This window comes from Vulpes lagopus, chromosome 2 (assembly GCF_018345385.1).
Source record: "Vulpes lagopus strain Blue_001 chromosome 2, ASM1834538v1, whole genome shotgun sequence".
NCBI lineage: Eukaryota > Metazoa > Chordata > Mammalia > Carnivora > Canidae > Vulpes > Vulpes lagopus.
In genome coordinates this window covers 70,571,506-70,585,580 of record NC_054825.1, presented here as the reverse complement: position 1 = coordinate 70,585,580, position 14,075 = coordinate 70,571,506, and the positions used below count along the sequence as shown (strand labels likewise).

The following is a 14,075-nucleotide window of genomic DNA, read 5'->3' as shown; positions in this document are numbered from 1 at the left end:
TCAGGTAATAATCAGAACTAAGCAAATGGTTGGGTAAAGACTAATTCTTTTTGCTGCTAGGCTAAATGAATTCTCCCAAATCTTCAGTCAAATAAGAGTATATGACAGAAAATAATCAAGCAAAGTCATACAGACATTTAATTTTGTTACCTCCAGCGCATGTATGGGGATTGAGCACCTCCCCCAACCATTGAGATGGCAAAGAGAGTCCACAGTGCTGGCACTTCCATGGATCATTAGTCTATTTAAAAACTCCTCCTGAGTCAATCCAAACAAAATCAGGGAGAGTCCATTTTCTACAAGGAAAATAAAAGTTACCTTAAATAAATTATGAGGACTTAGGATTTAGGATTATAACACAAATTTCTAATTAATACTTCAGTGCCATAATTATAAATATATTTATTGGACACGATACTACTATGACCATAGTTCATTTGATGTTTTAATGTTTTTAAAGAAGAGTTTTATTTTTTAAACATGGACCATAGGATACATTCTAGCAACAACAATGGACCCTATGAAATAGTACTATATCTCACTTTTCTACTTTCTATTATCCTACACAATCAATCCCTGGAATTTTAAACTATTTACAGAGATGTTACATTTCTGATTTACTAAGATAAAACAAAGAGCATGCTCTCGAGACAAAGAAATACATAATTACCAAAATTTGGGTATTAAAGGAGATAAAGATAGTTCAATCACATCATGTAATAGCTTTATAGGAGGTTATGGTATAAATGCTGAATGAATATGTATCTTAAATATCAAACTCAAATGTCTACAGGGCCAAACAGGTGGTGAGACAAGTGCAAGAAGAGCCTAATGAGAACCCATCTAAGAGAACTGAAATTCAGCTCCAACACATAAGTTACTGTGCAGGAATGCAGGCCTAGTGTTGCCAGATCTTATAATTTTTCAGTAACAGCTAGAAATCCTTTAATTTTACATGTTTATAATAAAGTCTTTTTTTTAAAAGCCTAGATAGTGCAAGCCAAACAAAATAAATCTGCAGTTCATAGGTGGCCCACAAGCAGCCAGCTTGCAACATTTGCTTGCACAGAGTCAAGACTCCCTGGATTAAAACCAACCTTTATTACTCTTAAAACTTTCTCTGACTTGGTATCTGAACATTTAGCTGAGCAAAAATAACCTTAATTAAAAATCAAACATATGAGACAAGAGTACCAAAAGCAACACTAAATTTCCCTCGTGAAGATTACCACTTAGAAGAGTAGGCACTGACATCACCAGAGCAAAAATAAAATATGTTAAGAAAGTACACCTCTCAGCAATGGATTTCAACCTGATACAAGACAGTCTCACCTGTCAAAACAAGGCACAGCTGCTGGTCTCCACTCATATCTATAGGAATACACCTTTTGCCAAGGGAAAAACACTGGATACCCTGGGTCTCCAAATCCCAAAGGACAATGGTGCAGCCCATCTTTTCCATTGCCCAAGTAAACAGTACACTGAATCCTGTCACAGACATACATGTAAGCTCAACAGGTTCCTTTAGTTCACTAATGTTCATTATTTTCCATGATCTTCCTGGGTCACCGGTGTTGGCATGATCTTTCTGTGGAAACTTGTAGTGGCTATGCATTACATCCTGTGGGATGAAGGCCCAGCCTGGTGTACTAGTACTGTAGTAACCAGATTCTGGCGACTCCAAATGCAAAATATTCTGGAACCATGGAGCACAATAGGAAACCTCCCATTTGGAGCTCTTTATTATTTCATTCAGTGATGATAGCTGGGCTTTCCAAGACCTGGAAGATAGGGTAGAACTCACACCTGTTACAGTGAAAGGCACTAAATAAAATACTAAATCAGGAAGATGATGCATTAAAAAAAGAAGTGTCTACTTTTGTAAAGCCCTTTAGTAAAAAGGACACAATATGGAAATAATAAAGTAAATCCAAAGGAGGAGTTTCTGTACCTATCAACTTGAAAGGAAAACTTGGTCAGTTTCATGTTGTAGTCAGAATTAACAGGATCATCTTCATCGATCCCCTCAGGGCCTTCAATAGGAATGTCTTCTAGAGTTCTTTCACACAGTAGGTGTCCTGGGTGTTGCCTACATTTTAAAATGATAGCCATGGTCAACAATGATGATCAAATCCAAATCTATATTAGTACCATTCCTATTAAAAATGGGTGGGAAGAGGTGTCACTCAGAAGAAACAATACAGACAATAAGTTTCTGCAAACAGGGCTCTTAATCTCCAATGCTTATAGCAGAATGCTAAAGTCAGCCTTAAGGATCTGACCCATTTATAACTATGTGTGGTAATGAATTATTGTGGTGTTCATTTCACTATACATACAGATTCTGAATCATTATGTTATACATCTGAAACTAATATAATGTATGTCAATTATATCTCAATTAAGAAAACAATAATTTGGCATGTATGGGCAGTTAGCTTTATGAAGAGATAAGAGCACTTATTGTATACTATATTGCAGATGTTGTGATTAAAAACTTCATATAAACTAGCCTTTCAACAACCTTCTGAGGTAAATATACCCTCATTTTATAGATATGGAAATGAAGGCTCAGAGAAACAGTGGAGCTGGATTTGAAACAGGTCAATGTGACTATAAAACCCAGGCTACTGGGACGCCTGGGTGGCTCAACATTTGAGCATCTGCCTTCAGCCCAGGAAGTGATCCTGGAGTCCAGGGATCGAGTCCCACATTGAGCTCCCTGCATGGATCCTGCTTCTTTCTCTGCCTATGTCTCTGCCTCTCTCTCTGTGTCTCTCACGAATAAATAAAAATCTTAAAAAAAAAAAAAAAAAAAGCCCAGGCTTCTAAGTGCTCACAATACTGTCACCACAAAGTAAGATTTAGGCTGAGATCAGGGAATCCCTGGGTGGCTCAGCAGTTTAGCGCCTGCCTTCAGCCCAGGGTGTGATCCTGGAGTCCTGGGATCAAGTCCCACATCAGGCTCCCTGCATGGAGCCTGCTTCTCTCTCTGCCTGTCTGTCTCTCATGAATAAATAAATAAAAATCTTAAAATAGGCTGAGACCAGGGCAATGTATTAGAACTAGAAAGATAAAATACAAGTGCAGGTGTACGTGCAAGAGTATATGCAGGAAAAGGGCTGTCACATTTGAGAAACACAAAGGTGGTTAAGGTAGCACAGAGGAAAAAATGATAAAATTAGTATAAAATTACAAGTGGAAGGGGTGTTAGTAAGAAAAGTAGATGAAAAGCAAGGTGGTATGAGATGAGGCTGGTAGGATACAGTGCAGTGCTTTATGGACTATTAATGATTTTTAGTTTCTTTTTGGTGGGTGGAACTAAATAAGGGTTTTAAACAGAAAAGCAATCTGATCAGATACAGAAGAGTAGCTGAGGGAGAAAGAGCCATTTAAGCACCCTGAGTAACTTAAATTACTATTAACCCTTTCAACAATTTGAAGGTAGTATGTTATTAAACATGTATCAAGGTGATAAGTTAGAGAAGGCAGGAGGACAGTGTGAAAAAACGATGCATGGAAAAAGGTAGTTTCCAAACAAAAGGTGGATACCTTGTCCCCACATGTTAATATCTGGCTATTCCTCTGAGAAGCTATCCATTTTAACAATATCACTCTGCCTATCGTACAGAGCATGAAGTTGAGGGGGTAAAAGCAGACATCAGGAGACCAATTATGAGCTGTTACCTTACCGTAGTTCAGGTAAGTGATAACAGTGGCATGGAGGAGAGTGATAACACAGGAGTTAAGAAAAGTGTATTCAAGAAACATTTAAGGAGGAGGAATGACTAGGACCTGGTGATTAATTAGATATGGATGTAATACTTAAAAGAGGTTCAAGATTTATATATATATTTCTTATATATATCTCTTATATATCTTTAAGATATCTTTAAGATATCATATATATATATGGAAATGGGAAACAGTCTCTAAGAAGGAAGAATTAGATCCAGAGCACAGAGGGATGGGCCTTCATAGAAGGAGAGGAATCATTGTAATAAGAGGTAAGACAAGGAGATGGGTATAGGAAAGTAGATTTGTAACTTAACGTGAGAAACTGAGGGAGCTCTCATTAGATTCTACTTCCTTTATAAGTAGAGGGCAAAGTCACCCAAGATTTGGGGGTAAAGAGATGAGCAGAGACCTGGGGAAAATGGAGTTTTAACATTATTGTAAAGAATGGGCTCATGAAAAATTAAGTTTCCAGGTAATATTCAGAGACCACTTGAAGGTAGCAAAAGTGAACTTACAGTGCTATCAATTTTCCTTTGAGGTTTTCTCACAAGTGCCTGGTTGCTTGGGTACAGGGACAGAGAAGGCAGAGTTAAAAAAAAAAAAAAAAAAAGATTTTGTCAAACCAAGTGCTACCATAGAGCAGGAGCAAGAGTTTAGGGTACATGTTAAAAAGGGATTGAAATGGGGGCCAGAATCCATGCTGGAAAGGGAAGGAAGTGAAGATGAGAGTGGGAAGGTCAACTGACTGAAAATTCCAATGATGTCAGACGACAAGTAGAGTGGGAGTACTTGAGTAAGTGACACAGAAAGTTTGGAAGGTTGTGGTTAGAAAATGAGACATGTAGGTAGTGATTTGGGGGAGGAATAGTTTCAAACAACTCAAAGTCAGGAAGAGAGTATGGGAGTGGACAACTAAAGTAAATTGGAAGAAAAAGTCACTGACAATGAACTGAAAGAACAAACCATGAATTTGGGTTCTCAAGGAGTTTACAAAGTCTATGGGAAACATGAAAAAAATTAGAGAAATAATACAACACTATACAATTAAGTGCTAAATGGTAATTCAAAGCCAAAGTGCTATAGAAGTTCAAAGAGAAAAAAAAATGATAAAATTAGTATAAAATTACGAGTGGAAGGGGTGTTAGTAAGAAAAGGCCTCATGAGAGAGGTAAATCTTAAAAGATAAAATGAGAAGGAGAGACTGACATTCTGTATTCCGGCAGGGGGAAAAGAGCTAGAACCAGGAGTGAAGAAAGAGAAACACTTTTCAACCTCAGAACACACTTAGAAAATAAAATGTTATCAAGTCCAGAGAAATCCTACTAATAGAGATTACTCATTTAGTTGGGCAGGACAGATCCCTAAATTTATAGGAAACAGAACACTAGCGAAGAGCTACTTTGACTGATGGCAAAGTAGCTGAGCTCCTGATGCCCTCTTCAGAGCTTTCTTGAAGTGTTACCAAAACATCTATAGGAATGGAACCCACACCGGAAGATCAAAGTGGCTAAGCAGGCTTTCCTCCCTCCTCACCAAATTATTTTCCAAGGTAGACAATTAGGAAATAACTCTATACACACAGGGTATGTTTTAGTCAGAAAAAATAGCCTAATGATAAACACATGACCTGAGAATGTGCTAGTCATCCCTGCTTAAAGATTTTTTTTTTAAAGCATTAAATAGCCACTTAAAAAAAAAAATCACAGTGGTAAGAAGTTCTGGTAGGTATGTGAAGATGAATTTGTCTTCTAGTGATCCAAACAATAAGCAATAAAACCATTCAAAGTGTATTCCTAATTACTCAACCATTTGTTTATCTCATTCATACTGAGTTAGGATCAAGAATGCTAATGGTTTTGAATGGCCCTAAATAATAAAAATCATAAATTTGGATAAGCCTACTTTTAGATAAGTAATTTGCAACGTACAGGCTAGGGTGTGTACTTATACCTTTCGTCTCTCTCTCAAACTTACAAAATCAGAAGTAACTAGAATATCTAAATTAAAAAGCAACATAAATAAGCACTCAATTTTTACTAATATATTTTAGATTGCCACAAGTGTGGGTCCTTCAAGGGAAATGCCTGAGGAAATCCTCAGTTGGAGAAATTTAGCTTAATATATCTTATCAAAGTCCTTTAAGAGTAAAGTAATCCCTAAGGCTGCCAGGGTCCCAGACACATAAGCAGCAATTTTAATAAAGTAAACACCTTTTTCTTCTATTCTAATGCAGGGCAAAAAGTGGGTAAATAATGTATTAAAGCCAACTATGCTGTTGTACATTATGTACCTTATTATTTTTTAAGTTGTGCTTGATTACTTAATAACATGATATAACCAATATGTAATAACATATACAAATCATAATCACAACTTTGATATATATTAAGAAATAAAAAGGTAGCCAATGGTCATTTGCACAATTTTACAATAACAATCTATGTAGTAGCTAGAACACAATCTCACTGAATAGAGAAATAAAACTTTTTTTTTTTTTTTAAGATTTTACTTATTTATTCATGAGACACAGATTGAGAGAGGCACAGACAAAGGCAGAGGGAGAAGCAGGCTCCATGCAGGGAGCCTGGCGTGGGACTCGATCCTGGGTCTCCAGGATCACACCCTGGGCTGAAGGTGGCGCTAAACCGCTAAGCCACCGGGCTGCTCTAAAACTGGTTTAAAAAAAAGCTAACAAGTACATTTTTAACCTCTTATGGCTTTAATTATTTACCTCAAAGCAGAGATTGCAGTAACTTACATACCTGAAATACAAGTTTAGGTTAAGAGCAACTGCAGAGTTGAAGGAGCTGACAATCACTATAACATCTAGGTCTTGAGACACTTTCAGTGAAGTAAAGGAAGAAATCTTGGCTGGTTCCTGTTGCTGTTCATTACACATATCTTCTTGGTGAAGTGCTAAATCCACGTGAGCTACATGTCTTCCATCCACAATGTCAAAAATGTCTTTGAGTCAGAGTTAAAGAAAATACCAGTCTTAAGTATGCCTCACCACTTAAAGCAGAAGATGGGATGGAGTTCAGACTTCATGGCTGCAACCTTATAGATATAGTAACAAAGGGAACAGTGGACACCGAGGCAGCCTTCATCACAAGAATCAGAGGACTTATGAAGTTGGTGGCCCCACAGAGTTCATTCAGCAATACTTGCTAAGAATCCACTGTGCCAGGCCTTGATTGATACCCTGCTAATATTTTCCACTAGTTTTCTATAACAATGCTAAGAGAAATACGTACTGTGAGCTATATCTGTCATTATACATTTTTTAGTAGCCTTATTAAAGTGAAACCAGTGAACCTAATTTTAATAATACATTTTACTTAATCCAATATATCCAAAATATTACCATCTCAACATGTAATTGATATAAAAAAATTAAGACGCTTTACAACTTTTCATAAAAATGTTCAAAATTTGGTATTTACACCTACAGCAAATCTGTTTAGACATTAAACTTTCATTGAAAATACCTGATCTGTATTTAAACTTCATTAAATTCACATTTGAGAACTTAAATATACTTAAAAGTTCTCCAATAACTGAATAAAATATCAGCTTTTAAATTTAAAGTAATTAAGTAAAATTAAGAATTCCATTTCTCAATCACAGTAGCCAATTTCAAGTGCTCAATAGACATATAAGCCTCGTGTCTACCTTGCTGGACAGCACCATCTATTATCTGGCAACAAAGATGAAGTTAATGCAACATTTTATGACATTTTTACAAAAGAAATTTTAATAAAGGCTATTTTATATCTAAGTAGAAAAACCACCCCTTTAATTCAGAAATAAAAGTTCCACAATCATGTAAAGGGTCATTTCTCAAGTCTTCAAAACAATTTTGCTGATAATCTATGGATCTACTAGAGACAAAAAAAAAAAAAAAAAAATCCTAATATTTCCAAAACCAAATTAAAAGTGGTTAAGCAAACCCTATGATTCACTAATATGATGGAATCATTAGAGATAAGTGGATTGTATTCATACATGAAAATACATGAAAAGTATCACACCTAAGTAGTTCTCAAAATACTTTCTAGAACAAGCACATAGATATTTAACGAGCATGTTTTGAATAAATAGGTAATACAGAGCATATGTAATTTAAAAACACAAATAAGTTGGGATGATTAGGCCTATGGAAAAAAATGTACTTACTAGAAAATATTTCAGTGGAATATAAAGCAATATAATGATTATTTTAAGTTCATGAAGATCTTTTTCCCTGGAAAATTGTACTGAAAAACTAACCATTCTACCTATATACCAGTCCCTCAAACTAAAAGCCTAAAAAAGGTTCACCTTTCCAGGCACATCCCCTCTCTGCCGCATATCCCCATCTTTACTGCCAAGGATACAGATCCAGCCTAAACTACTCAAAACAAAAAGAATTCCTCTGCAGAGCTGCACATCAATGATCCTGTCCACTGCCTGTGCAGGCAAGGGTAACGTGAAACAGTTGAGTACTCCGATCTCAGCATCTCTTTCAGGAAATATAATATGTAGGACAATACATTTATTGATGAACAATAATGATGTGTTATTGTGAAATGACAGAATTCTCAAAGATAATAAGGAAACACCTAGGAAACAAAAGGATATTATTTCAAACTTACTGGTCACAATTTTACAGTTGGTAATTCTGATTTTGTGAACACAAACAGGTAAAACAAAAAAGAAACAGCACTTTGTCCAATTTGAAGTAGTTATGATCATACCCACCTAAACAAGTGATTGATTACTGGTAGGTAGGAGGTAAGAGGATGAATAAAAACAGCCTACAACAGGGACACCTGGGTGACTCAGCGGCTGGGCGCCTGCCATCGGCCCAGGGCGTGAATGATCCCAGGATCGAGTCCCATATCAGGCTCCCTGCATGGAGCCTGCTTCTCCCTCTGCCTGTGTCTCTGCCTCTCTCTCTTTCCCCTCTCTCTCTCTTGGTCTGTCATGAATAAATAAATAAAATCTTTAAAAAAAAAAAAAAGATAGCCTACAATGTCTCTGTTCCTTCTGTTTACAGCCAGAATCTGGTAGCACACCAGAAGTTTCAGGGGGAAAAAAAAAAACAACAAAAAACCATTTATCTCAGGAATCCCACAAGAACAATCACAGGCTTCTTTTTTTTTTTTTTTTTTTAATGAAAAAGAAGGGGGCCCTTGGCTGGCTCAGTCAGAAGAGCATGTGACTCTTGATGTCAGGGTTGTGAGTTCCAGCCCCACACTGGTGGTAGAGATTACTTAAAAGGAAAAAAATCTAAAAGAAGAGAAGGATCCTTAAAACCAAGGGTACTGAGTATGCTACTGCCTTAAATATAGAAGCCTGAGTGCTTTGATTTCTGTTCCCTGCAGCCCTCAGGATGGGTAATCAGTCTAGATCAGCACTATCCAGTAGAAATATTATCAGCCGCAAATGCGAACTGCACTTGTTCTAGTAGCTGCATTGAAAAAAAAAAAAAAAAAACAGGTGAAACTAATTTTTACATATTATTTACCTCCTTACATCCAAAATATAATTTCAACATGTAATAAATATAAAAAACTATTTATGAGATATTTTACTTTTTCTTTTTTTTTTCTTTTTTTAAGATTTTATTTATTGATTCATGAGAGACACAGAAGGAAAGGTGAGAGACACAGGGAGAGGGAGAAGAAGCAGGCTCCATGCAGGAAGCCCGATGCGGGACTCGATCCTGGGAAACCAGGATCATGCCCTGGGCCGACAGCAGACACTCAACCACTGAGCCACCCAGGCGTCCCCTACTTTCTTACTCTAAGCCTTCAAAATCTGGTATGTATTTGACACTTAGAGGACATCTTAATTCACATCAGTCACATTTCAATTGCTCAATAGCCCCATGTGGCTAGTGACTACTGGACAAGGCAAATCTCCCTCTCTGATTTCATCTCTATAAGAACTCTTCCTGGAATATATAAGATTACACAGATTTCAACATGCTAAGAGACCACCTGTAAATACTTACTGATATTTTGATCTTCAATGAGCTTCTGCAATGTCTCCTCACTACAGCTATACAAAATGGTTGCATCACATCTTCCATCTTTCAAATTAAATTCATAGATAAACAGTTCATAATTTTCACTAAGAGCAAGAAGTTTGGGCTTGTCTGTTGGTGAGCTGCTGTTATGAGAATCCTCCCATATAAAGCTATGGAAAAAGCATAATTATTATATTCTACTATCCACAATAATATTTACCCACAATGGTGAGGGTAGAAGGGTAGAATGAGTAAAGAACAATTCTTTAGTTCATCCAGTAGCAGCATTAATTCTACATCCAACTTGAGGGAATGTAAACTGCTCTGGGACGTCCCCCTTCCCATCCCTCCCCGAGCCCTGAATCTTCAGGCCAACAATATAGGAGTGGGTAGTAAAAAAAAAAAAAAAAAAAAAAAAAAAGCGTATGGGGTAATAAATGATGGCTGCTTTTATTCCTTCATCTTAAATGTTGTCTGATGAAATGTTTAAAAGAATGGTCATAAGGACAAGTTTCAACAACCAAATATGTATATTATTTACAAAAGGTGGTACTATTAACAAAATAGGTTTTGCTAACTGAAATGCTTCCAATGACTTTAAAAAGTGACTATTTTTATTTATAGACTACTAAGACCCCAAGATAGTATACTATAGGTCTGTCTAATAGAACGTTCCATAATGATGGAAGTGCTCTATATATCTGCACTGTCCAATATGGTACCCAACAGCTACACACAGCTACCCAACACCTGAAATGTGAATAGTGCAACTGAGCAAAATGCAAAATTCATTAAGTTACGTGTAGCTAATGGCTACCATGCTGGACAACACAGTTACAGAATTTTTAACGCAGTGTAATGTCAACATACCAACATTGGCTAACAATGGTGGAAAGAGACTAACAAATGATGCTACAGCTTCAAATTGAATAAATCAAATTACATTTAATAAACAAGAGGGGGTGTCCCAGGGTGGCACAGTTAAACGATCACATCTGGATTTCAGCCAGGGTCATGATCTCAGGGTGGTGGGACTGGGCTCCTCCCTCGGGGCGGGGTGGGGGGGTCTGCTTGAGATTTCTCTCCCTTTCCCTCTCCTTTACATGTGCATCCACACACACCTGTCTCTCTAAAATAAATCTTTTTAAAAATAAAAAATAAAATGAAAGGCCTAATTCTGAAAATACAATGAAATAAGAGGTGGCTACCATGCTGATAGTTTAATCTTTTAAAAAAAAGCTTTCTTCTACAGAAGTAGTTTTAGATCTAATTAAAAAAAAAATCAGACTTGATACTCTAATGTCCTTATTGGAGAAAAAGACTGAAATATTATATATTTCTATCTTTGTGCCTAGACTGGTGATTTTTCATGAACACTCAATTCCTGTTTACAATGAACATCTGGGGAAAAATCTTAATGTCAAATATGGAAAAGAACAAATTAAGATATACTCAAAAGGCAAACTACAGTGACATCCTTTAACATTATTAGCATATGGACTATACTGTCACATGAAAAAAACAGGAAATTTTCAAAAGTAACTGAAGAATGTACAGTGATTTTGACATATATAAGAAGGACCATGTATACTTTAAGTAAACTCTGAACACTATAAATTTGTTACATTTACATTAAGTGCCTGAATTAAAATTAAATCCAATTCAAATAAAAATAAGTCCTTTTGATCCTCCTGCAGTCTACTAATTTCATGCAGTAGCTTATGAACGCCCTCATTATCTCATGTGTGTATGTCTTATCTCCCATTAAGTTCTCAAACATCTAAAGAGTTCTCCCTTTCTCTGCCTCATTTCTTCCTTTACAGGACTGTGTCCACAGGTACTTAACATAGTTGAATAAACCAACTTCCCCTATGGAGAGATTCTTCTTCCTAGCACCCAGAGATCAGGAGTAAAGAATACAAACGGAGAACCGATTACAGCACTCGCTTATTTATCAAACAAATCTCTACTATCCGGCACTGCTACAGAACCTGGATATTCCAAGATAACACACCTCGAGACTGCTTACTGTTTTAGAAAAGAGACCGTTTCTAAATGTTTTCTATTAAGTAAGAGCCCAGAGATGCTGGAGGGCTCAGTTAGAAGAGCAAGACACTATTGACTTTGGGGTTGTTGAGCCCCATGTTGGGTGCAGAGATTACTTACATAAATAAAACTTAAAAAAAAAAAAAAAAAGCCCAAAGATTCTGAAGCCACTCTCAAGCTTAATGACATTAACTCCCAGAGAGTCACAAAAGTGGAAAGTTAATACATGATTGTAATTGTGTTTTTCTGTCTTCCCAAATCATGCAAGGGTCACATAGAAGCTATCTTACTCAACTTCTTAGGGAATGCTCCTATGTAACAGTAAGCATGTAAGAATATTTGTTGAATGAATACGTAAGTGGGCAAAGTAGACTCTATCAAAGAAAAAAGGCGGCGGCGGGGCGAAGCCCACGTGTGACGGAACTATCAGGATCTTTCAAATTAAAGATGATCCCCAGCTGCAATCTTTAAAGGATTTAACTGAATTAAGAGAATGGGCAAGGTACGAGGAACAGTAACGATTATTTAACCTATGCTGAATGAATTTAAGCGCGAGCGCCTCAGCGGGACCTACTCCGGGTTGGCAGCGGCCGGCGGCGGAGCTGGGGCGCCCTCTCCGCGCGCCCACCCGCCCCACGACGGGGAAGCGAGGGGGGGGCTGCAAAGCGAGGGACGGGTTCCCACAGTGTACCCGGTTCCCCTCTGAGGCGTCTCCTGCGGCTGTCATTCCTCCCCCGACCTCCACGCCTGGAGGGGAGCACTGGGGCCCGCCGATCTAAGGCTCCGTACTCCCCCGGCACTGCCCAGCATCCCCCCCACGCAGCACTTACTGCCGAAAGGGGCCATTGAGGCAGCAGGCACCGCCGCTCCGGCCGCCCGGCGCCAAGGAAAGCACCTGCAGGCTGCCTGCAGCTGTTAGGCTCCCCAGAACCTCCTGCTCTCTGTGCAACTGCGCCCGGGAGCCCAACCGCCCGGTTGCCTCCACAGGGACCGGCACCAACAGCATAGGTAGAACCCGTTCCATAGTTTCAGCGCCGCAGCTGCCGCAACCAGCAGCTCTCCCAGCTGCCTCTCCCGCGGCCATCTTGTCCGGCCGCCGCTTCCGGTCACCTGAGTCAGCTGCGTCCCGGGCATGCGCGGGGCAGCCCACCCTCCGGAGGACTCGTGACCCTCGGGGACCGCGGGGCTGCCTGGGCCGGTTGCGTTGCTGGCTTTTGCAGGCTGGTGCCAACCACGGCCAAAAGCTACTTCTACCTTTGCTTCAAGCCTGTTTACTTAACTACCCTGGAAGAGTTAAGGGCCAAATTTAGCGGCCTCAGGCAGGCGGTAGCAGCTTTATTCGCATTGTGGCCTTAGTCTCTCCCTTCTTAATCTAAATGCTTCCCCGCTATTGGAACCCGGTTCCTGCCTCTCTCCTTTGATTTTCCTATTGTGCTGTTTTCTTTTATAGGCCCCGGGTGTGATCATGTCTTTGGTAGTATGCACCGATCCACTCAGAGAGTGGATCTGAATGTTGAAGTAAAATAAGGTCTCTTGTAAAGGGAAGGGGAACAGGGTAGTTAAGGGGTGGTGGGGGTGGTGATGGTGGTGGTAGAGTTCCTGTTTCATTCCTAGTCTTTTCTCAGGGAAGTTTGGCCCAAGGTCTTCAGGAGCTGGTGAGGAGCAGAGGGGGTGAGGAAAGAATAGATTCTCCTAATAAACATCAGTACCTTTCTTGACCTATTCTTTTCCACAATTAGCTGAGGTCACAACAGTAACCAAAGGCCAGCCCCTCGAGTTGTGCCTTGCTTCATTCTCTTCTTGTTCTAGGACTTTGTAAAATTTTTTTCCTCCCACATTCTTTTCTCCCCCTTTTATTGGGGTGCTTTATCATGTGACATTTATGATGTCACTCTCAAAAGAAATCCTCCCTTAACCTACACCAACTGCTACCTCTGTCACATTTTGCTTCCCCTTTAGAAAATTCTCAGTTGATTCTTTTTAACGCTGTCTGCTAACCCATGTTTCCTCCCTCCCCACCCCCTAACTTAGCCACCACCTTTATTCAACCCATCAGCAATGTCAACTCGTACTTTCAAGACCTATTCCAAATTTTCTTCTCTGCTTTTCCTCATCACTACTCTTCAATTCTTGCCTGAGCTGATGGAATAAACCTCTGAATATTTTTCTCTGCTTTGCTCCCTTGTTCCTCTAACAAGCAGTAGAGGGATCTTCTAAAATTGAAGTCACATTACATCCCAGTTTAAAATTCTGACTTCCCATTAGTTAGAATCCTGAT

The 14,075-nt window shown here is 38.8% G+C and overlaps 1 protein-coding gene across 4 annotated transcripts in view; it reads right to left on the bottom strand.

Annotated features, from left to right (window-relative positions):
- SPG11 (SPG11 vesicle trafficking associated, spatacsin) overlaps nucleotides 1-12,896 on the bottom strand; it is a 71,671-nt gene extending 58,775 nt beyond the window's left edge. For all 4 annotated transcript variants that reach the window (XM_041745265.1, XM_041745266.1, XM_041745267.1 and 1 more), the window contains exons 1-7: nucleotides 12,628-12,896; nucleotides 9,737-9,921; nucleotides 8,115-8,339; nucleotides 6,501-6,702; nucleotides 1,952-2,089; nucleotides 1,333-1,781; nucleotides 151-296 (exon numbers count right to left, since the gene is read on the bottom strand). In XM_041745265.1, the coding sequence (XP_041601199.1) occupies nucleotides 151-296; nucleotides 1,333-1,781; nucleotides 1,952-2,089; nucleotides 6,501-6,702; nucleotides 8,115-8,339; nucleotides 9,737-9,921; nucleotides 12,628-12,881 (1,599 nt within the window). In that variant the 5' untranslated portion in view covers nucleotides 12,882-12,896. The remainder of the gene's footprint in view (nucleotides 1-150; nucleotides 297-1,332; nucleotides 1,782-1,951; nucleotides 2,090-6,500; nucleotides 6,703-8,114; nucleotides 8,340-9,736; nucleotides 9,922-12,627) is intronic.
- Between the last annotated feature and the right edge of the window lie 1,179 nt (nucleotides 12,897-14,075).